The sequence below is a fragment of the Diaphorina citri genome, unplaced genomic scaffold, assembly GCF_000475195.1.
Source record: "Diaphorina citri unplaced genomic scaffold, Diaci psyllid genome assembly version 1.1 scaffold1029, whole genome shotgun sequence".
In the NCBI taxonomy this organism is placed as follows: domain Eukaryota; kingdom Metazoa; phylum Arthropoda; class Insecta; order Hemiptera; family Psyllidae; genus Diaphorina; species Diaphorina citri.
The window spans coordinates 8,246-31,429 of record NW_007378459.1 but is presented as its reverse complement, the minus strand read 5'-3'; the positions used below and the strand labels follow the sequence as shown (position 1 = coordinate 31,429).

Genomic DNA, 23,184 nt, shown 5'->3' with positions numbered 1-23,184 from the left:
CTGAATTGATATCAGTTTTCCCGTGATCAATATTATATTGAAATCATGCCCGTGGTCCGCTCCGTGTTCAATATGTATTAATTTGATATTGCAATTTGAAATGTTTGTTTACATACAAATTCTTGGTGCAGTTGTGAAGGTATTGGATTTATAATCATAGAGACTGTGGTTCGAGTCCCATCGATTCAGAGAATAGACATTGGTAATTTGGTAGAATAAATTTCAAGCAAATTACTTTTTTTTTAATACTTACTTACTTACTCCAGGGTCTTCACAGACCGCGAGGGTCCTTGACCTCCCCCACCAGCCTTCTCCATTCTTGTCTGTCCTGGGCGATGGTCTGCCAATCTTATTTAATAGATAGGGAGGTAGGTAAAGCCTACTTTCAGAGGTAAAAATATAAAAATGCACGACTTTTTTTTTACTTTAAACATTTTTTTCTCACATTATTATTTTTTAAAACAAAATAATTTACGAACGTCACATCCTCAAATTAAGTTTAAAAAATCTCATCAGATCCTTGCCTTGGTTAGACTACACAGGTTTATACTTATAGGTACCCACAGGTATTATTGGTACTTTGGGTAGGTATTATCGTCCCGTGTGTCGATATTAGGTACCATAGCGTCATCATGATTATTATTGTCTCGGGATGGTAATGGCGGTAATAAGATTTTATTATTTTAATATACCGGGTGATTTAAATACTTGAAGTTACCTGAAAATAAAACTGTTAAAATACATAAAATGATCATTATAAGATAATGGACTAATAAATCCATGTAGGGGTTTTCCCATAATTTTTAACTTAATACAAACACAAAATAATTTTGAGGCACCTGTCTTGTCTACTTCTAAAAAATGGAATATTTGGAAAAAAAAAACACACACTGTATTCAAAAAGCCGCTTTTCTCGGTAAATTGGGAGGTCTACCATCTTTACAAAACATGTGATGGGTGTGGTGGGATGTGTGTGATGGGTGTGGTGTGTGTGTGGTGTGTGTGTGTGGTGGATGTGGTGTGTGGTGGTGGATGTGGTGTGTGGTGGTGGATGTGTGTGGGGGGGGAGTGTATTTGTGTGTGTGTGGTGGTCCCGTACAAAGGACGGGTCAACCACTAGTAATGATAATATTTATGTGAAAACTTTATTTTATTGGATTCTTTTCTTCTTCTTTTCCCTTGAGGAAAAAGGGAAAGAAAGGGAGGGGGGAAAAAACACTCTAATAATTTTTCTACTTTGCCTTTAGTATCAAAAACATAAGCTGCATTGCCTATTAGGCCAGCCACTCACTATCAGGTAGACCTGACAAGCGGACCTGATCAGGTGTACCTGTCAGGTCTACCTGATAGTGAGTGGATGGCCTTAGGTACATGAAACTTTCTCCGCCAGCCTGTGAACGCTTCAATTGCCGCCCGGGACGGATTCAATCCTAAACAGATAAGGTTCGTGCTCGGAACGGCAGACTTTCTCCTATCCTTTCTTTCTTCTCTGATCTCTCTTCACTTTCGGGACGATAAGACCTTAGCAGTTACAGTTCCCTCTATCAAACCTCTTGGAAAATAGTAAAAACTTCTTCCCCTAGACTTACGGCCGAAACCACAATAGATAAATAAATGATTTCCTTCCTCTATGTTTTTCCTTTCCTTACTAAAAGTTTTCCCTCCCTCTCCTCCTCTATTCAATTCTCCTCCCTATCCAGTTTCTTCCCAATAAAAAGCTATAAAAATAAATCACCAGATTAATAGGAACCAATTGTTCGGTTTCCTTTGAAAACTACAGGGACCCAATGGAGACCTGAAGAACAAAAGAACTAGAAAAAAAGGAAGGAAGGAAGGAAGGAAGGGCATTAAAACCATACTTAAATGACTGTCACAATTTTACAACTTAGAGTCGAACCAACCTCTAATAGATCCGAAGTTCATCGCCCTAATTAGTATTAACCTATTAACTTGCCACATTTATTTAAATGTTAATAACAATAACATTTTACATTTTTACAATAGGTACCTACAATTCAAACACGTACCGTCGAAATGTTTACCAAACCACCCCTATTTTTCTAATCTAAACTTTTTTTCGGCCATTCTGATCACCCTGAACACTTGAGAAGAAGCATTTAAACTTGTTAACAAAAGTGTTTGGGGATTGCCTCAGGAATAGGGGAAAGGGGTATAAATAGGGGACGGGGGTGTGTAAATAGGGTAGGTGGTATAAATAGGGAACGAGGATGTATAAATAAGGAAGGGGGATGTGTAAATAGGGAAGGGGGTGTATAAATAGCCGCCACAATTCACACACTCACTCCCTCTCACAGACCAGGACTCACTCCTACTCACATACAAGCAGGCCCTATTGAAATGCCCCATTAAATGGTGGCATTAATCTTCCTAAACGATCCCCAAGGCAGTACTATGGCTAACCGTTGCGTGGGCTTTCGAATTTTTTGAGGGAAGAAATGGCCAAGGAAAGCTCCCAGACGAGATGTTCGGGAATTGAGGTTTTTTTCTGGGAAAGATTGATTTGTTTACGTTTTTTGTTATTCCATTGGAGGGTAAGCGACAAATCTCCTGCCGTTGTAAGCGCTAGGTCAAGGGTTCGAATCCAGCCCGAGGCGAAATATATCCTATAATCCGAAAGGGTTCGTTCTAAGAACGGCTGGCTTTCTCCTATCCTGTCCTCTTTCTCTCTTGGATTTCGGGACGATAAGAACTCCGCTGGGTAAGTTTTATCTAATAAACTTAGAAAAAAAAGAGCTTTCGTGATAGAAATTTTGGGAAAGTGAGAACTTTTATCATCAAAATAAATAAATAAAAAAATCCTCACCTCGGCAGGCGGCTTCCCATTGGCGGAGATACACTCGAGTTCGATCTCGCGATCTTCGGTCGTATACAGGGTGTCCCCTTGAACGATCCGAGGCGGATCCGGGGGCACCAGAACCGTGAGAGTGGCAAATCGGGACCGGATGGCTGGTTCACCCAGTATGCCTGTGCTCACTTGGCATTGGTAGCGCGCGTCGTCGTCTAACATTACAGGGTAGATCTCTAAACTGTAATCACCTGGAGAGAGAGGAAAGTGAATGTTTTAAAATTAATGAAAATGTAGGTACATAAATGTACTTAGTTCTAAAATTAATAAAAGTATAGTTACATGCTTTTTTTATCACAGGTAAAGGTCTAAATATTTTGATAGAATGTGCTATTGTGGTCTAAAATACACAAGTGTGCCAAGTTTCAAGTCAATCGACCCTGTAGCCCTGTACTCGTAAAAGTTGCCCAAACCTTGCATGGTTAATCATTATTGGTAATATACAAAATTAGACCCATATAAGTAGGTACCTATACCTAGGTACAGAGATTTAAAAAAATTAAAAGCGTTTAATAAAATTCAACTGGAATGGGTTATGGGTTGCAGACAGTCAAAAATCAAAATGCCTATTCTTCTGTTAAGCACTTGACTAATAATTATTCAACATTGCAATAATTTTATTGCCCATTATTTTAAAATTACAACTTGAAAAATGTTAAAATTAAAATACAATTTATCTCCAATTGCTCTGCAATGAAATTAACTACCTAAATTATTAATTATTATTGAAATTCGGTAATATTATTTTCAAGTATTCTTCAGCTTTCATCACCATAATTAATTCGAAATTCGGCCCTTGAGACAGCCACATTTTGAGTGGAACTTTTTGCAGACATTTTAACTTGATTCAAACCGACCTACCCAGCCTAGCTAGCTTGGTTAGTAGGGCGTCTGCTTTGTAAGCGCTAGGTCGCGAGTTCGATTCCCGCCCGGGACGTGTTTTATCCTAAACAGATAATGTTCTCGGAACGGCTGGCTTTCTCCTATCCTGTCTTCGTTCCAAGATTCCGGGACAATAAGACCTTAGAAGTTACAGTTCCTTCTAAAAAAAACCTCTTTAACCCTTTGGTGACCGAGGTGACGTAAACTGTAGTTTACAAAAAAAAATAATAATAATAATAATAATAATAATAATAATAATAATAATAATAAAGATTAATCAAACATACCTTCTTCGTCGCTCCCGATCATGGCGTATCGGTCAAATCCCGACAGGTTCCGATGAGGGCCGAGCGCAAAGTCATCCTTCGTCCACTGCAGCACCCCCGTCTTGTCTATCACCCTACAGGGGAGCGTCACCCGCGACCCCACCACGGCAGTCTGGTCTTGCGGCTCCATGGCGAACTTCTGCTCCCGGTATTGCGCCAAAGATCCCATAGATAGCGCCAGGAGCACCCACAGCGCACTCTGCACTCTGGTCATCTGAAACAAGAGAGGAACAGAATGGGTTAATGTTAATGCGTGTTTTTTTTTCTGAAAAGAGAGGACGGGAATGGGTTATTGTGTGCTGCTTTACGAGTACTTTCTATTAAATTATTACAGTTCTCGTGTTAGGAGGAAGGGAATGGGTGTGCTTTTTTTACTTTCTATTACCTTATGGCAAACTTCGACCCAACACCCAAATGGAAAGTAGTTGGGTCTCTTGTCGCCCATCTGATGAGGGACTTCCTCGTACTGAGGGATGAGTATGCTATGACGCAGACCACAAGAGTCCAATGTACCTAGCTTAACTTGACCTTCAGGGCTATTTGCCCCTATAAAGCCTCGAAGTGAGCTTTTTGTGTACCAGTCTAAAATAAAAACAACGATAAAACACGCTTTTTTCTTCTTCCTTTTTTAATGTCTTTTTGTCAGATTTCTAATCTCGTATCAGATTTCAGAGACATTCAACCCAAACACTGACGAGAATTCCATCTATTCAATTAAAAACCAAGTTACTCTTTTTACTAAACCTTCGACAATTTGGGGAACATTTTCGGACTCAAACTCTTTCCCCCTCTTCCCAAAAGAAATAAAAAAAGGAACATCAGAAATTCGATAAAAGGTCCCGAGGGAAACGAAAATGACCCTTATAATCGTCGTCGGAAAAAATGTTTCCCCAAAATTACGTGGTAAGGGAGGACAGACAGGATTTTCTTTGAAAACTGTTCTTGAACATGTATGTACTAAATACTAACGGTTCGAGATTTAAAGAAAAGATACCCGAGACTCTTTGGCCCAAACTTTGTAATAATAGAAAAGGAAGGCAATAAACAAAAAGATAAATAAAAAAAATGTTTCAATAAGGCAATAAAAAAAAAGAAAAAAAAAAAAAATGTTTCAATTTTTTTTTTTTTTTTTTTTTAACGTAAACACTGTAGGGAACGTAAAAAAATAGTGGCGACTGTCTGAAATTTTCAGTTTTCATTCAAAATCCTGAAAGCCTCAAACCAATTCAGGAACTGAGCATTACTTCCAACTTCCAAAACTTTAGATACAGAGCTTCGACTGATACAGTCTCTTGAACTGCAATTTTTGGCGACCAAATCAGACGATTCTTTCTAAAATCGCTTGACACCCACATAGAGTAGGTATAGGTAGGTGTATGTGTTTGAATTAGGGATGAAGTAGGTATGGATGTCGATGGACACTGCTGATGTGAGGAGAATGACGAAAAGTATATTTCAGAGATAACTTTTCAAAATTCGACACTGACCATCAAACATTCTCTTTTTTAAAGGAAGAAATAAAGATACCTAAATATACCTATACCTACTTGCTACCTATATCTACCTACATAGGTAGTACCTAGCTACCTAGCTAGGCGTACCTACATTATACCTACTACCTAAATAAATATAAATGAAAGACGAAGAAAAATATATAAAACGTAAGGTTTTTAATTTAGGAGACTATCAATAAAACGTCCGAAATGGCCCCAGGCTCCGAGAACTCAAAAAGGAAAAGGTAGGTAAAGATAGGCTCAATAAAATGTACCTCTCTCATGCTGTTTCTTTTTTATCGCAAAGTTGCCAACTGTTTTATTTGGGCTGAAATTATCTGTTCTCGAATGTGCTTCCTCAGATTCAGATGAGAGTGGGTAGTTATCCTTTTAGGTGACTGATAAAACATGATATGATTCCTTTCAATGTGCTTCCTCAGATTCAGATGAGAGTGGGTAGTTATCCTTTTAGGTGACTGATAAAACATGATATGATTCCTTTCTTAAGATAATCCCTAAGCTAATACAAACTTCTTCGGGATGATTCTTCTTCTTTATTTTATTTTCTTCGCTATTTCTCTTTTATTCTTTAAAGAAGAAGAAGAAGAAGAAGAAGAAGAAGAAGAAGAAGAAGAAGAAGAAGAAGAAGAAGAAGAAGAAGGAGCTGACGAAGATAAAGACGAAGAAAAGAAGAGAAAACCAAATCAGAAAAAAAAGTTAAAATTTTAAAATCAACCATCATAGATCAGAGAAAAGCTGGATGGGAAATTAGGGATCTATTTAAAGATTTTAAAGATATTTTACCTTACTTTGAAAGATGCTCATCCAGGAATCAGGTAGGTATAGGTAGATATTTAGATACCTACCTATCGTCAAAAATTTATTCACAATAATCACAGAAAGAAATTACAACAGGTAAAGTCAGACTTTTACAAATGCACTTTTTCACGAACTTGTAAAAATCACAGAGGGAAATCCCTTGTGAGTATTAGGTACGTACATTATTATAATACTTATTACGTTTAGGTCTGACCCAAAAATATTCACAAATCACAAACTGCACAGATGGACAAATCAAAATCAAATAAAACTGCTGAAACAAAACACGAGCAAAAAGGCTTCACAAAAACAACAAATCCCAAAATATCCTAGAAGGATCAATACAGGACGAAATGTTTACGTAGGTTCAAATGACAACTGCACAACTGATTACGGGAGAACTGCAAAGCAAATATTGACCGAAACTCCAAAAATAATCGAAATAATCACTGATTTTAAATTTAGTTGGAATCATCCCAAAACAATTTCACATAAGGCATGATAAAAACATCGCAAAAAAGACAAAAACAGATTTAGTTAGAATAGAAACTGCTTTTGAATAGGAATAGGTAAATATAATTAAATATCAATTTCAACAATATTAGACGTACCTATTATAGTACAAAATCAAATCTCCTTTTTTTACCCAAAAAAAAAAAAAAAAAAAAAAAAAAAAAAAACAGCCAGAGAACTAGCAGAGAAAGTTCTCATGATCTACAAAGGTAGTTTTATTCTACCTTACTAGACCTAAAAATAATGCATTTTCTTCCCCCAGGTGTTAGGTTAAGGTTAGCCCTACCGACACCTTTGCAGGCAAGGGCTTTTTTGAAGAGGTAAAATTAGGATTTTGACGTAATTGTAGTTGCTTTCTTTCTTTGTATTTTTACATTATCTTATCAAGTAAATCAATCCACTCTAAAGTCAGAACCCGGATAGCTAAATACCCACCTACGAAAAGTTTAATCCCAATTAAAACAGCACACTAACCGGTCCCCATCATGATTCCCAATAAATAAGCGACACAAATTATTAATAAATTTATTAATTAATAATTATTTTTCATTCCAATATGGGGTGCACCCCGCATTTCAAGCCTTTCGATGAAAATTCATTAATCCTACGCGACAGCCAGTGGCGTGGGGTGAGCTTTTCAAAAGGGAAAGCTATAACCCCATTTTTAGTATGCCGATCTGCTTGTCATCTTAGAATCCATGTTGAATAATCATAATCACTTACTGTTGACTGAAACTAGATACCTAGGTACGTATAGGCCTACCTAGAGGGGGGGGGGGGGAAAAAACCATAGAGGGTGTTTTGGACACAAGTAAGTAGGGTGGGTGTTAGGCCCGCACGAGGGGGGGGGGGGGGGGTGAGAAAACCATAGAGTATAACTGTAAGGTTTTTTTGTCCCCAAAGCGAAGAAAGAAAGGATAGAAGAAAGCCAGCCGTTCCGAGAACGAACCTTTCCGTTCAGGATAAAATCACGCCAAAAGAGGGGAAATGAGCTCCAGAAGAGGGGAAATCACGAAAGGAAAAATACGACTCACCACTAAGAAAAGTGGTACCTTGGGGGACACCCTAAGCTCCGCCACTGCGCGCCACATTAATTAAAACGGAATGGAAAAATAATCACCACTTTCATCATATTTTACAAAAACAATAATGTGTGACATCAGACGGGACCACGGGGGTGTCTCTCAATAAAACGTGACACATCTGGTGCTGATGAGTACCCCATATGTGTGTGACATGTGTCTCAGGGGGGTGGCACACCCCCTCCGACCGTGAAATCCAATATAGACATCCCCCGTTTGGTTTCTATTGTATTTTTTACAAGTAAATTGCACAGCATAAATGGAGTCTAGTAAAGGGAGGGACCAAACATTTACATATTTATAAACAGGGTGTCTCAGAATTTCTGCTTTCTGGAGTTTTTTCAGAACCCAGGGTGAAGAAAAGCAACACAATGAGACGAAAATTATTGATAGGGTCTAGGTGCCAAAAGTTTTAGGAGACTTTGATTAAGAGACTTCTTAGGGTAGGGGAACTCCAGTGGCGTAGCGTTATCTAACTCCAAGTGTAGGGCGGACACTAATTTCTATCACAATATCTATCTAATAAGAATACAATAATTTTTTAAAGTCAATATTTAAGGGTATTTGAGTGGAATTTTTGAGTGTATGGCCGCCATACACGCCCTACATGGACGCTACGCCACTGGGAACTCCATTATTGAGTTATTATTTCCACTGATTTGGGGTGTTGGAATGCTGTAAGATTCGAGTTCCTTGATATATTTAGAGTTCCGGAACTCTATCACCTATCACTCAATCACTTTTTTTTTTTCTTTTTTTATTTTAGTGCAAGCTGGATTCGAGAAAACCGTACAAACATTAATTCTGGGACACCCTGTATACACTGGTAAGCGAAATGCCCTAGGGTCACCATATAGGGAGGGATAAGGTATTTTCCTGCTCTGGAATTGAGGACCCCACGGGGACTTGTATAGTTTAAGAAGGTTGGACTTCACTTCTTCACTCTTTCTCCTCGTTTTCCTCAATCCTTCTCCTCCTCTTCCTTTTTTTCTTCTCTTATTCCTTCTCGTCTCAAAATATTTATCTCGCCTCTCATTCATTCTTATTCTTTGAATTTTGCCCTTCTTGTCCTCTTCTTCTTCTTCGTTCTCCTCTCTTCTTCTTCTTTGTCTTCGTTCTCTTCCTCCTTTTCCCTCTCCTCTATATTCCTCATTGCACAGTTCTTTGTTCTTTACATTGCGTTCTTCTTGTTGCACTTCTCTACTTTTTTTTACTTTCACCATTTTTTTACTCATTCCGAAAATATCTCTCGAATTCTCTTTTCCCTCTCTCCGTTCGTGCTATCTTGTGCATTATTTCATGCATTCTCTCACTCTCTTGTTCTACTATGTAGGTACTACCTTTTCTCCATTTCCCTTTCTGCACTCCTTTTTCAGCATCCTTCTCTCGTACTAGAATACTCTTCTTTTCCTTCCTTCCTTCTCTTCTTTTGCCCCTTTTTGAACCCAATTCTTCGTCCTTTTTATTTTTCTTCATTCTTCTTCTGCATTCACTTCAATTTCTCCCCTCCAGAAAATTGGGGGCAAAGTACATTCTCTTCCTTTCTCTTTTCCCTTGTTTTATCCCCTCTCTTTGCCTCCTCTATTCGTCCTTCCTTCAGACTTTCACCCTTCTTGATCTCTCCTTCTTTGTGTCTCTACCTTCTTCTCCTTGATCTGTTTTATTTCTTCTTCTTCTATTTTTCCTCCTCCTGCTTCTCTTCCCCTCCTCTTTCGTATCTCCCCTTATCTTTTCATTTCTCCTATATCTAGATTCCCTTCATCCCCTTCCTCCTCCCTCTCTTCCTCCTCCTCCTCTTCTGTTCCATTTTGTTCCACATGGATTTTGAAAGTTTTATTATTTTCTATATTTTGTTTCAAAAATTGTCTCCAGGGACTCCACATAAAAGTGCTTATATACAGGATGTTCGAACACATCAGGTCTTTGGAAATGATTAAATTTTATTTCTTAAGAGTTTTGACAGAGGGAACTGTAACAACGGAGGTCTTATCGTCCCGAAATCGACGAAAGGAAGACAGGATAGGAGAAAGCCAGCCGTTCCGAGAACGAACCATATCTGTTGAGGATAGAATTCCCCCCCCGGGCGGGAATGCAACCCGCGACCGATCGTTTACAAGGCAGACGTGCTACCAACCAAGCTAACTATGCTGACAGCTAATGAAGTGTAAAATTCAAGTACAACTTTCAAACTCTTACTTAAATTGAGAGCTAGCTGATGGGTTCGAATCAGGCTTCCTATCTGGGGCCAGCCTAAGTTAGCTTAGTTGGTAGTGCGTCTGCCTTGTAAGCCTGTCACGCCACGGTCAGTCAGTTTATAATATGCTGACTCACCACTCTCTGCTTCGGGCTAGAACCTAGAGGGCCCCAGGAGAGGATATTGCAAGAGAGACTAGTTTTGGACGGAGAAGTAGCAGGTTGTTTAAAAATTAATTAATAATAAAATACGTGAGTCTTACCTTTTAAACAACCTGCTACTTCTCCGTCCAAAACTAGTCTCTCTTGCAATATCCTCTCCTGGGGCCCTCTAGGTTCTAGCCCGAAGCAGAGAGTGGTGAGTCAGCATATTATAAACTGACTGACCGTGGCGTGACAAGCCCTAGGCCGTGGGTTCGATTTGCGCCCGGGGCGTATTTTATCCTGAAGATAATGTTCGTTCTCGGCTGGCTTTCTCCTATCCTGTCTTCTTTCTCTCTTCGATTTCGGGCCGATAAGACCTTAGCAGTTACAGTTCCCTCTGTCAAACCTCTTTAAAAACAAAAGGCTTCCTATCCTACTACACTACTGGATGGGCGGTTGATTTGGGACCGACAGAGACAAGCTCACCCTGTATATAGAACCCATAGGGGGAGACAACGTAATATAGAACCTATTTAGAGACGACTTAGCGGAGATAAAAACAGTTTGAAACTATTTTCTCCTAGGAGCTCATGGATGTAATTAGATTTTCCGAGAGTAATTTGTCTTCCTCCTTCTCTTCCCCTGAACCTAAGGTGTGGTGTAGCAACCTATGTTATTGGGAAGAAAAGCCTGATGGTTTTATCTGTATCACCCGAGTATAGGAACATAATGTATCTCGCTACATAAATATGTGTATACCTACTTGTATATAGATGTAATAATTTTGCAATATTACCTCCCATAGTTCAAGGAGGAACTGTCCCAAATTTCGTTAACCAGGTAATAAACCCCAGTTAACAACAGTAGATCAGTTGCGCTTACTTGGGTGATGTTTCAGTCATAGAGCAGGAAAAATGAGGACCAACGGAATTTTTCTTTTTTTTTCTACGACTTCTAGATCCTGAGATAAATCGATTTAAAAAATACCGGTAAATGGTGAACTTTGACGTCACGGCATACGCTCCCGTAAAGAGAGAGAGAGAGAGAGAGAGAGAGAGAGAGAGAGAGAGAGAGAGAGAATAGATTTTTTTTATTATGCGGTACCTACAGGCTAGAGGTAATATTATCTTAAAGACCAATATAGATAAAAAAGTATTGGAAGAGAGAGAGAGAGAGGGGCGAGCGCCTTGACCACTACACCACCGAGGCAGGTATGGAGTAGACTCCCTCGCAGGCAACGCATTAATGTGTTTGTGCGCATACGTTTCTGCGCAGTTCTTTCTGCTCCTCCGCTAGTGCGCTTGCATAGTGACGCTACCTAACGGACGATAAAAACAACTGCGTAAAGTCTGACGTCACACATATTTGAACTCTTTCATTAGAACGGAAAATAAAAATTGAATGTTCGACCTTTTGCAGTTATGTTTTCGGAGTTTTGACCACAGATTTGGATTTTTCCCAACTTTTTACATATGAATCGACCATTTATTTATAATTTTTACCCATTTGCAACTGCTCCATGTCGTTTTCTTCTAATCTCTCCCAATTGCGGTATCATCAGTTGATCTTTGCCTTTCTAATCTTCTTTTAACTTGATTCTTTTTTTTATGTTTTGCCATTATTTTTGTCCAGTTTTTCAGGTTCTTCTTTGTCCTCTTCGTCTTCTTCTTTCTCCTTCGTTTTCTTCTCATTTTTACAGTCATTTTCATTTTAATTTTTCCCCCATCACGCGTTAGGAGCCAAAATACCTACGTATAAATTAGGAGCTCCATTATTGTGTTTACTCATCAAACGATCAAAATTTGACGCCCTATAACGGTGTCCCTCAAAACGAAAGACATAAAAGAAACTTCCACCAGAAAATATCGGCAGGTATAGGTATCTACCTAGGTACGTCAAAGAAACCACCCCTAAAAGAGTAAGACATAACTGGACTTAAACTACCAATTGCCACGCCAATCGGAATCAACTAAAGACATCGTGGTTATAAACAAATGTCTTAGCAACTTAGGTAGGTAGGTACTTCAGCACAGATTATCTGTTTGTGATGGTGATCTCAGCTCTCGACTCTAAAGTCATTAGGTGATGTGATCACAATCAGAGTCTGCGTGCTGAGTGCCTGTAGCCGAAATGTGAGTCAAACTCAGAACATAGCAAACTACCTACAAGAAAGATTACAAGAACTAACGAACAAGGAAAGATTGTTCTCTTTTCTACCGAATCTTTTGTCAGCACTTTTCACCGCTCGACACGAAGTGGGTAGTCCATAGTACCAAACAGTGTTGTAGTAGTACAAAGTACTGTGCCGCCACTTTGGACCGAAAAAGAGAGGGACCAAAACATACATTTTATGAACATCCTATACGTATAACTGAACATGGCGGGATTGGCGGGCCGCCTGCAAGGGTATCAAAAGAATACAGAGTGTCCCAGAAGTCCTGTACGACAAGGAATTTTTTTAACTCTGAAAGGCTTATCTGTTGGTGGCGACCAAAGTTCAGCCCTCAGAAGTAGCAATTTTTGTATAAAAAAAACGTCATTTCTCGAGAAATTTGACGAAGAAATCGGTAAAACGAATGAGATATCAGAAGTTGCCGTCCCCAAGCTGAGAAACTGTTAAGCTTCCACCGCGGCACTGTACCTGTATAGGGTCATAAAAGTTTCACCAAAATATTCATAACGCTCTCCGCCAAAACCCCCTGGGAGTAGATTTTTTTAATACGGTACAGGCTAGAGGTAATATTATCTTAAAGACCAATATAAATAAAAAAGTATTGGAAGAGAGAGAGAAAAGACAAAGGGAGAGACAAGCATGAGAAAGAAGATGAGGGAGTGAGATAGCGAGAGGAAAAAAGAAAGGAGGGAGGAAAGGAAAGACAAAAACTTGTGTAAGAAAAAGATTGAGATCGGAAAAAAGGGGGAAGAAGAAAAGAAGGAGGAAAGAAATTGGGGGGAAGAGAGGGAGAGAAACTTAAATAATATTTTTATAAAAAGATTTTTACTTCCTATTACATTAAGATGTAGAGTTTGTAGAGGGTGGAAACTGGTATACCTAACTCAACAGCATGTACATATAGGTACTTATAGGAATCGGTCCAAATATTCGAAATCGGAAAACGTCAGATTTACATTTTCTTAGTCGGAAAAAAATGATTTTTAGCCCCCTGTCCGTACGTAGGTATGTACTAGATATGCAAATTTAAAGTGGTTCGGTCAGTACCTATCATCTCATTAGTAGGTAGGTAAATACAATATTGAAGGTAGACTTAGTAACTTTGTGAATGTTCATTTTAAGTATCTAAATATGAAAATAACTTTTACCAGAAACCAGTGAAGAGTAAAAGTTATTTTCATATTTAAATACAATATTAATATAACTGCTGGAATTTCCACAAATTTTCGGGTTCCGTAATGTAGGTAATAGAAAGTCGTGTGCTATTCCAACCATATTTTTTTTTCTCCTTTTTTTTAAGCAAAAGGCACGTAGAATGATCACGTAAAAGGCTTGCAGCTCAGGGAAAAAGTCAAGATAAGAGTGTTGTGCAGTCAGATCAGCATTTTCCCCTTTTAATTTATAATCTAGTTCTGTAAATAGGGGACCGATGGGCAGAGTGGAATAGGGGACCGAGGGGCAGAGTGGAATAGGGGCGAAAGTGGAACACGATGCACCGAGTCAAAATAGCCCCGAGGTCCGAAATGAACGAGTAGAACGAACAACTTGTCTGGGTGCAATTAAAGAATTAAAACGAGGATTTACTATTTAACCCTTCAGTACGTACGCGAAGTTTTTTCCCCTCTGAATGCTTCTACTTAGGTATTTCTGCTGACGAAAGCTTGTGATTAACCTTTTGGTTTATGGGTTGGTAAAACTTTAATCGGTAGGCGATTTTTCTCTGAATGATTTTTCTCTGAATGTTAAAGGGATGAAAATATTTTTATTCTTGTCTTGCAGATATTTTTTGTGCCATTTCTAAAATCTGTAGAAACCTACACCATTCGAGTAGCATTTTCCAGAACACCTACCCATTTTTCCAACGTCCTTATCCTTACACACGGACCTAAATATCTGGACGCCTCCCACACCCGAACGACAGGCGCGGCGGGGCGCCCATTGGTGAAATCAAAAAGTTTGTCACGGTGAACTTTGTACCCCGAGTCAGGGGTGAACAACCGTCGGGGGAGATGGAGGGAGGAAAATCTCCTCCCAAGTTGGGGAGGGAGAAATAATATCCAACCAAGTAAGGAGGGAAAGGAGGAATATATCCCCCTGCCCCCTCAAGTTATGTTTAAAAGTCAGGCCTGACGGACTGATGTGTCCACTAAGGAAAATTCAGGAAAATCATTTGCCCACCTCTGTGGCAGAGTGGTCAAGAGCACTGACTCTCAACCTGGAGGTGCCGGGTTCGAATCCCGGTCAGGGTGAAAATTTTCTAACCAAACTTTTCCGTTCTTGGATAGGTATGGACGTAAAAGAATGTGCCTTGTGGGTAGGTAGTAGGTATAGGTCTATAGGTAATTACTTTTCCACTACCTGAGGTCAGAAAATGGCCTGTCAAAGTTTCCCCGTTTCAGATTTTCACAATTTGGAATTTTCCCACGGTTTTAGACCGAAAGTCAAAATGACCTGAAGCCTATAGGGTAAAAAGTCAAATTTTATAGAACCTTAAAATTTTAGGACTACCCCCTGCCCCTCTTAATCGGGGGCCCTGTCTAAAGGTATCTCCCGAAGTTTCCTTTTATGAGGGGCAAAAAATTTCGACGTTTTTCCCGGAAAACTTTTTTAGGAGGGGGATTTTTTTCTCCCTCTCCCGACTCACCTTATCTTAAGAGGAGAGCGATAGGGATTTTTTTTTTCTCAGTTAAATATTTGGCTGGAATGGATAGCTTGAGGCCTATTTTAGTCCCATTTTCATTGTCCCTTTTTTCCCTGAAAAAGCGGCACTAGGTAGGTGATATCTGTGGTGATTCTGGGGAGATTACTTCGATGGTATGTTATATGTATGAATAAGGGACTATAGGTATAAAGGACAAAGTCTACGAATATGCAAGACCTTCCTGGTAAAACAATGGAGGCTCACAGTGAAAGAAAAGGTCTGCCATTTATGGCTGTATTATAGGCTTCCGGCCACATATGGAAAAGCTAGAAAAATAAATAAATAAGGTTCGGTACTTACATTCGTCAATGTGTTACAAAATCATCAATTTTTCCAACTGGGCACAAAACTGGGGAAGCTGAAACAAAAAAAAAAGGAAAGAGAAATTAAATAATTGACAAAATATCCCAGATTATTGACCCTATCTTTCGAGATGGACTACTAAAATAACCAAACATAAACTGTTTTCCTTTGTAATAAATTATTACGTAATACACCTAGGTAGGTACTACATATTGCAAAGTAGGTACAAGATGTAAAATGCAGAGTGTAGAATGTCGAAGTGTAGGTAGTCTCTGAACTCAGGTAACCTACAAATAGGACAAACGACAAAGTTCAGAATAACTCCTGGTAGTCAAGTAGAAAGGTAGGTAACCTGTACTGCCGCAGGGGGGGGGGGGCGGTCAAGACTCCAAAAAGTGTCTTGCTTTATCATGGACACTCGTTGATATGGTGAAAGGCTAGAAGCGGTTAGGTAGTAGAACAGCCGCGGGAGACTCTCTAGAATCTGTAAGACTTCCAGTATATTTAATACATAGGAGAGAAAAATCGAGGGGGTGGGAAGAATCCGAGAGGGGACCCGTGCACCCTGTCCCGCTCCCTAAATACGGCCCTGGGTTTGATATGATAGGTATGACAATAGAAGTATTAAGGGTGAGTTTTGACATTCTCTCTCCTGATTCGTGCAACACAAAATGATACCTACGTGCAACCCTCATGATACCTACGTGCAACACATGCAGTTGTGCATGTGCATCGCTGTTTCTTCGTTGACCTCTTACCTTTTTTGACCTTTGAAAAATAAAAATAACTTTGTCGACCCTTTTTTAAAACTTTATCTGTGGGGTAAGTATACACTTTTTTTAAATCCCCCAATTACCCTCTGTCTTAACCTTAGGTATCTGCCCTTAAATTTTACCTTTAATTCGTGAGGTGGGGTCTGCCAGACAGACAGACTTTGCTGATTTTTTTTACCCTAAAAAGAACGGTAAGTTCTTTCCTCTGACCTCCAACTGCCTTGGTTCTACCTTGACTCACGCTCAGCCCAACTGATGGACCTAGCTGGTCTTGCAGACCGCCATTTGTCAGACGGCAGACAGTCTGACCATGAGAAGCCGGCATCTCTCTACCTTGACTTACTAAACTTACCCTTCTTACGTATCCTTAGGGGGTTTACCCCTGTGATTTCTGTGACCCCGATTATACTACCCATGGGGGCTCCCTTTGACCCTTACCCCCCGCCCCTCTAACGAGAGCCTTAATAAACTCCCCCTCCTTTAATCCATCTCATTGTGCAAGCCGTAGAAATGCATATATTGTCCCCAGGATTCCAAGTTAGGTGTATGTATTGTATGGTCAAGGTTTAAACGTATTGTGATTGAAAGAACCCCCGTGAAACCCTCTTTCATTCACCCTCTCATCCCTTTTCCTTTCTCTCTCTTCCCCTCTCTCCTCCCTTCCCCTCTCCTATAAAGACCTATATTATTTTCAATCAATCAATCAATCAATCTCTCTCTCTCTCTCTCTCTCTCTCTCTCCTTTCCTCCTTCTCTATTTCTCTCTCTCTCTCTCTCCTTCCCTCCTTCTCTATTTCTCTCTCTCTCTCTTCTTTCCTCCTTCTCTATTTTTTTTCTCTCTCTCTCTCTCCTTCCCTCCTTCTCTATTTCTCTCTCTCTCTCTTCTTTCCTTCTTCTCTATTTTTTTTCTCTCTCTCTCTCTCCTTCCCTCCTTCTCTATTTCTCTCTCGCTCTCTCCTTCCCTCCTTCTTTATTTCTCTCTCTCTCTCTCCTTCCCTCCTTCTCTATTTCTCTCTCCTTCCCTCCTTCTCTATTTCTCTCTCCTTCCCTCCTTCTCTATTTCTCTCTCCTTCCCTCCTTCTCTATTTCTCTCTCTCCTTCCCTCCTTCTCTATTTCTCTCTCCTTCCCTCCTTCTTTATTTCTCTCTCTCTCCTTCCCTCCTTCTCTATTTCTCTCTCCTTCCCTCCTTCTCTATTTCTCTCTCCTTCCCTCCTTCTCTATTTCTCTCTCCTTCCCTCCTTCTCTATTTCTCTCTCTCCTTCCCTCCTTCTCTATTTCTCTCTCTCTCTCTCTCCTTCCCTCCTTCTCTATTTCTCTCTCTCTCTCCTTCCCTCCTTCTCTATTTCTCTCTCTCTCTCTCTTCTTTCCTCCTTCTCTATTTTTCTCTCTCTCTCCTTCCCTCCTTCTCTATTTCTCTCTCTCTCCTTCCCTCCTTCTCTATTTCTCTCTCTCTCCTTCCCTCCTTCTCTATTTCTCTCTCTCTCCTTCCCTCCTTCTCTATTTCTCTCTCTCTCCTTCCCTCCTTCTCTATTTCTCTCTCTCTCCTTCCCTCCTTCTCTATTTCTCTCTCTCTCCTTCCCTCCTTCTCTATTTCTCTCTCTCTCCTTCCCTCCTTCTCTATTTCTCTCTCTCTCCTTCCCTCCTTCTCTATTTCTCTCTCTCTCCTTCCCTCCTTCTCTATTTCTCTCTCTCTCCTTCCCTCCTTCTCTATTTCTCTCTCTCTCCTTCCCTCCTTCTCTATTTCTCTCTCTCTCCTTCCCTCCTTCTCTATTTCTCTCTCTCTCCTTCCCTCCTTCTCTATTTCTCTCTCTCTCCTTCCCTCCTTCTCTATTTCTCTCTCTCTCCTTCCCTCCTTCTCTATTTCTCTCTCTCTCCTTCCCTCCTTCTCTATTTCTCTCTCTCTCCTTCCCTCCTTCTCTATTTCTCTCTCTCTCCTTCCCTCCTTCTCTATTTCTCTCTCTCTCCTTCCCTCCTTCTCTATTTCTCTCTCTCTCCTTCCCTCCTTCTCTATTTCTCTCTCTCTCTCTCTTTTCCTCCTTCTCTATTTCTCTCTCTCTCCTTCCCTCCTTCTCTATTTCTCTCTCTCTCCTTCCCTCCTTCTCTATTTCTCTCTCTCTCCTTCCCTCCTTCTCTATTTCTCTCTCTCTCCTTCCCTCCTTCTCTATTTCTCTCTCTCTCCTTCCCTCCTTCTCTATTTCTCTCTCTCTCCTTCCCTCCTTCTCTATTTCTCTCTCTCTCCTTCCCTCCTTCTCTATTTCTCTCTCTCTCCTTCCCTCCTTCTCTATTTCTCTCTCTCTCCTTCCCTCCTTCTCTATTTCTCTCTCTCTCCTTCCCTCCTTCTCTATTTCTCTCTCTCTCCTTCCCTCCTTCTCTATTTCTCTCTCTCTCCTTCCCTCCTTCTCTATTTCTCTCTCTCTCCTTTCCTCCTTCTCTATTTCTCTCTCTCTCTCTATTTTACTCTGCCCCCCACACCCACCCCGAAGGTTAAAACATTATTTATATAACTTTTTTTTTTTTTGCAACGGATTTGTTTTTCTCCCTCTTTTCCTTTCCCCTCCCACCTTTCTCCCCCCCCCTCCTCCTCCTTCCCCTCCCTCCCCTCTTGTTCTATTGAAGGGAAGAACGAAAACCAATAGAAAGTTGCGAAGCCATAGGACCTCTTGAGTTTTCCCCATATTTTGTTTGTGAATTTTGAACGAGAAAGAAAGGAGAGGAAGAAAGAGGGATGGAGAAGGGAGAAGGGGGAGGAGAAGAAGAGGGGGGAGGGGGAGGAAAGGAGGGGAAGAACGAAGGAAGGAGAGAAGAGATGAGAGGGATGAGAGAGAGAGAAAGGGGAGGGAAGAAGGAGAGAGAGGAGGAGAAATAAAAAAAACATTTTTGAGTTGTGGCGTCCCTTTACATTTCACTCAGATCTGATATGTTGTGGTCGAGCCGCTCGCTTTGTACACAGGAGGGCGTGAGTTCGATTTCAGCAGAGGTATTGAAATTTGTGATCAATTTTGGAGAATTCCATACGTCCATCATAGTAATAGTGGTGTATTATTTTTGGGGCAAAGGAATTTTTCGTGTCCTACATCAGATCCAAGGACTACCTGGGAACCTATGCCTTAGGTTAGCATTAACTCGAAACCTAACCTCTTCGCGCTCAATGTTCATTTGAATGGACAAAATTTTCGTAGTAGTAAGTGTCCGGGCTAGAAATAATTTTTGTAGTACTAAGTGCTCAAATAATACGTTTACAAACACCACTTAGGAGGCAAATGCCAAAATAACAAATACATATCTAGCAGTAGAAATCTGTTTGTGTTTCCTGTAAAATTTTGAAAAAGGTTGATAAGTCATTTCGTTCCAAGAGCGACCATATGTAATACTCAGCACGTGTAAGATACTCACTAACTATTAGAAGACAAGGGGTGGTTAAGGTGCATCCAGAGCAATTCATTTCGCGTTCCAATGACTCATTAAGACACATCCACACCGCACACATCATCTTCTTCAACATTTCGCAAAATTACTTCTTATCTAAACCACAGACAAGAACTTGGGTATTATTCTAATTTGTGCATTTTAAGTGCTGATGCTTCTATCTCTTTCCACCTTCCTCTCTTTTTCCCTTTCTCACACTATTTGTCTCCCTCCCTCCCTCCCTTTATTTCTCTATCTTCATATCTTTCTTTCCTCTTCCTTTCCTTTCTCTCTCTCTTCAATGTTTCCTTGCAATAGGTGTAAAAATATGCTCAAAATTTCCGAAGAATGGCACAGATTAATAGAGAGAGAGAGAGAGGGGAAGGAAGACAAATTTTAACATTCACATGAGAATTCACGGAAAAGATCGACCGTTCTCATGCCTCCTGTGTAACAATACTTTTGCTCAGCTTTCAACCCTACTCAATCATGAGCGTATTCACGACAACCACAAACCGTACAAGTGTACCAAGTGCAACTATTCAGCAAGAGTGTTAAGTAACAAACTAGCCCATGAGCGTATCTACCACCAAGACCATGTGTTCAAATGTCATATCAACAACTGCATCTTTAGCACCAAATTCTACTCCTGTCTACGTCGTCATAGGAAAATTTTCCACTCCAACGAAAGTTACTACTATCGGAAAAACTTAAATTACTTTCTGCAGAAATATAATATCAGCGACTTTTGGTCCAAATGCAAAGTATACGAACAAGTATAACATTTATCTAGTATAGTTTTAGAGCTGTTTTTCTTTTCTTAGGCTTAATTTACAACAGAAGCGTTCAATGTTCATATGAAAAGGCAGAAACCACTTGGGCAGAAATTGGCAGAGCAAATTATTGAATGTACAGGTAAGACTGAATAACCTCATCACATGAGCCCAGCAACACTAGATTGGAAGAAGACAGTCACAGGTAATTTTATTCGTAAAGCAATTTATCTTTCAGTTCATGATTATTATTATACAGGTATAATATTAATCCATATAAAATATCTTACATCGGGATTGTAAAAACCAATATTTCTCACGTATGAGTATGTTCAAAGTTACAAGAATTTATGTACTGTGTAGGAATGTAAAGGTGCGTCTACAGTCGACCGAAATCGATCGACGTTCTTTTCAGAGATAACTGAGCCAACAAAAGATAAATGAATATTTTTGTCCTCTGGGAATTTTTTTTCTCTTTCAGATGACATGGAGGAGGACGATGGTAGTTATGTCAGTCCGTCCACTAAAAAGAACCGATACTACAAGCGGTACTACTACACCACAGCCAATTATCGAGGCCGTGAAGAATTAGTCAAAAGAAACCTGATGAAATTGGAGCATCGGGCCAAGAACTTCTACAAAGAAAACAATAAAGAAGAAGAGCTGAACAATTTGAAATGCAGAAATTGCTACGTGCCACTATTTTACGGTGAGATTGACAGGAAGTAAAAATCAAGTTCTAGAAATTTGAGGAGTCATCTAGGTGCCTAGTGTAAGGAGACATCTAATATTACTTTTGCTAGGACCGTTGAAGGTTTTTATAATCTTGCCTGGTCAGTATAGACAGCACAGAACAGACAGCAATATCTTGCCAATAAAATATTTGTCTAGACACTTGGATATTATGGATCAGCCTTTTCTGTTTTCCTCTTTTTTTTTTTTTTTTTTTTTTTTTTTTTTTGTAAGTTCGTTGTATTCAAATTTAAATTGTATTTCTTACTCGGAAATTATGTGGTGCATATTGCAAACCTAGAGCAAAAAAAAAAAAAAAACAAGAAATCTGTCTGAGGTAACTTTCAAATGAAGGTTTTGAAAGATTCACAGTCACAGCATTCCTCCTAAATAATAATATAAATATGATCTTGTATCTAAAATCATTGGGGGGCACACAATAAATTTAAGAATACGGATTTATCCAGGCGTAATCTCATATTTCTGGGGTGCACCCTATTTGCCATGCCTTTTCCACAAGTTTGGCCATGCCTCGGGATGAACTAGCGGGATTCCGGAGCGAAGCGACGGAATTCAGCTAGTAATATAAATATGATCTTGTATCTAAAATCATTGGGGGGCACACAATAAATTCAAGAATACGGGTTTATCCAGGCGTAATCTCATATTTCTGGGGTGCACCCCATTTTCACTGCTTCACTTTGCTCATCATCAGATTCTGTTTTTTCCTCCCTCCATTGAATTCGGTTTTTTGACGTTTAATTGTTGAAAAAACATGAGTGAATGTCAGCAGTTATTTAAGACATGTGCTTAGAAGAGGTTTGATTTTATTGTTCCTTGTTTTCGTGGTGCTGTTCTCTTGACTATATCCCTTTCTCCTTGTTATTCACAAAAAGCACACTCTGAGGCTTAGGTGTAGGGGCAAGTTTAATTGTTGAAAAAACATGAGTGAATGTCAGCAGTTATTTAAGACATGTGCTTAGAAGAGGTTTGATTTTATTGTTCCTTGTTTTTGTGGTGCTGTTCTCTTGACTATATCCTTTTCTCCTTGTTATTCACAAAAAGCACACTCTGCACTCTGAGGCTTAGGTGTAGGGGCAACCCCCCAAAAGATGGGTTAAGCTTATACGAATCTATCTATCTCTAATCGAAAGACTTGGAAATTTCGAATTCAGTTCAATCGTTCAAAAAGTACCCTGTCTGAAAGGTCATCAAAGGACCAAAAGGTCAAGTGCCAAGCAAATGGGAACTAAATGACCTTTGCAATTCGTCCTCCAAATACCAGGAATCGTGTTCGTTTAGAAAGTTCCCGCATCTTTTATTGATGGAAAAGTGCAATAACTTGGAAATGTCGTTAGATGCTGGTATATAAATGATTGGGGCACCTCAACAAAAAGTTGTTTGAGAGTTTGAGTGGGGAAACTTGTAGCTTGGGAAAAATGTACAAAAGTCAGGGCCAAACGAAAGACATTCTTTTTTTTCTTCCCTCCTTCTCTATTTCTCTCTCTCTCTCCTTCTCTATTTCTCTCTCCTTCCCTCCTTCTCTATTTCTCTCTCTCTCTCTCTCTCTCTCTCTCCTTCTCTATTTCTCTCTCCTTCCCTCCTTCTCTATTTCTCTCTCTCTCTCCTTCCCTCCTCTATTTCTCTCTCTCTCTCTTTTCCTCCTTCTCTATTTCTCTCTCCTTCCCTCCTTCTCTATTTCTCTCTCTCTCCTTTCCTCCTTCTCTATTTCTCTCTCCTTCCCTCCTTCTCTATTTCTCTCTCTCTCTCTCCTTCCCTCCTTCTCTATTTCTCTCTCTCTCTCTCTTTTCCTCCTTCTCTATTTCTCTCTCTCTCCTTCCCTCCTTCTCTATTTCTCTCTCTCTCCTTCCCTCCTTCTCTATTTCTCTCTCTCTCTCCTTCTCTATTTCTCTCTCCTTCCCTCCTTCTCTATTTCTCTCTCTCTCCTTTCCTCCTTCTCTATTTCTCTCTCCTTCCCTCCTTCTCTATTTCTCTCTCTCTCCTT

General features: G+C 39.9%; 1 protein-coding gene across 1 annotated transcript in view; it reads right to left on the bottom strand.

The window, feature by feature from the left end:
• LOC103513805 (irregular chiasm C-roughest protein) overlaps positions 1-23,184 on the bottom strand; it is a gene marked incomplete at its 5' end in the record, with an annotated part of 39,196 nt that overhangs the window by 12,366 nt on the left and 3,646 nt on the right. Inside the window, 3 exon segments of the mRNA XM_017445958.2 lie at positions 2,825-3,057; positions 4,036-4,288; positions 15,493-15,550. Of these exon segments, the coding sequence (XP_017301447.1) occupies positions 2,825-3,057; positions 4,036-4,288 (486 nt within the window).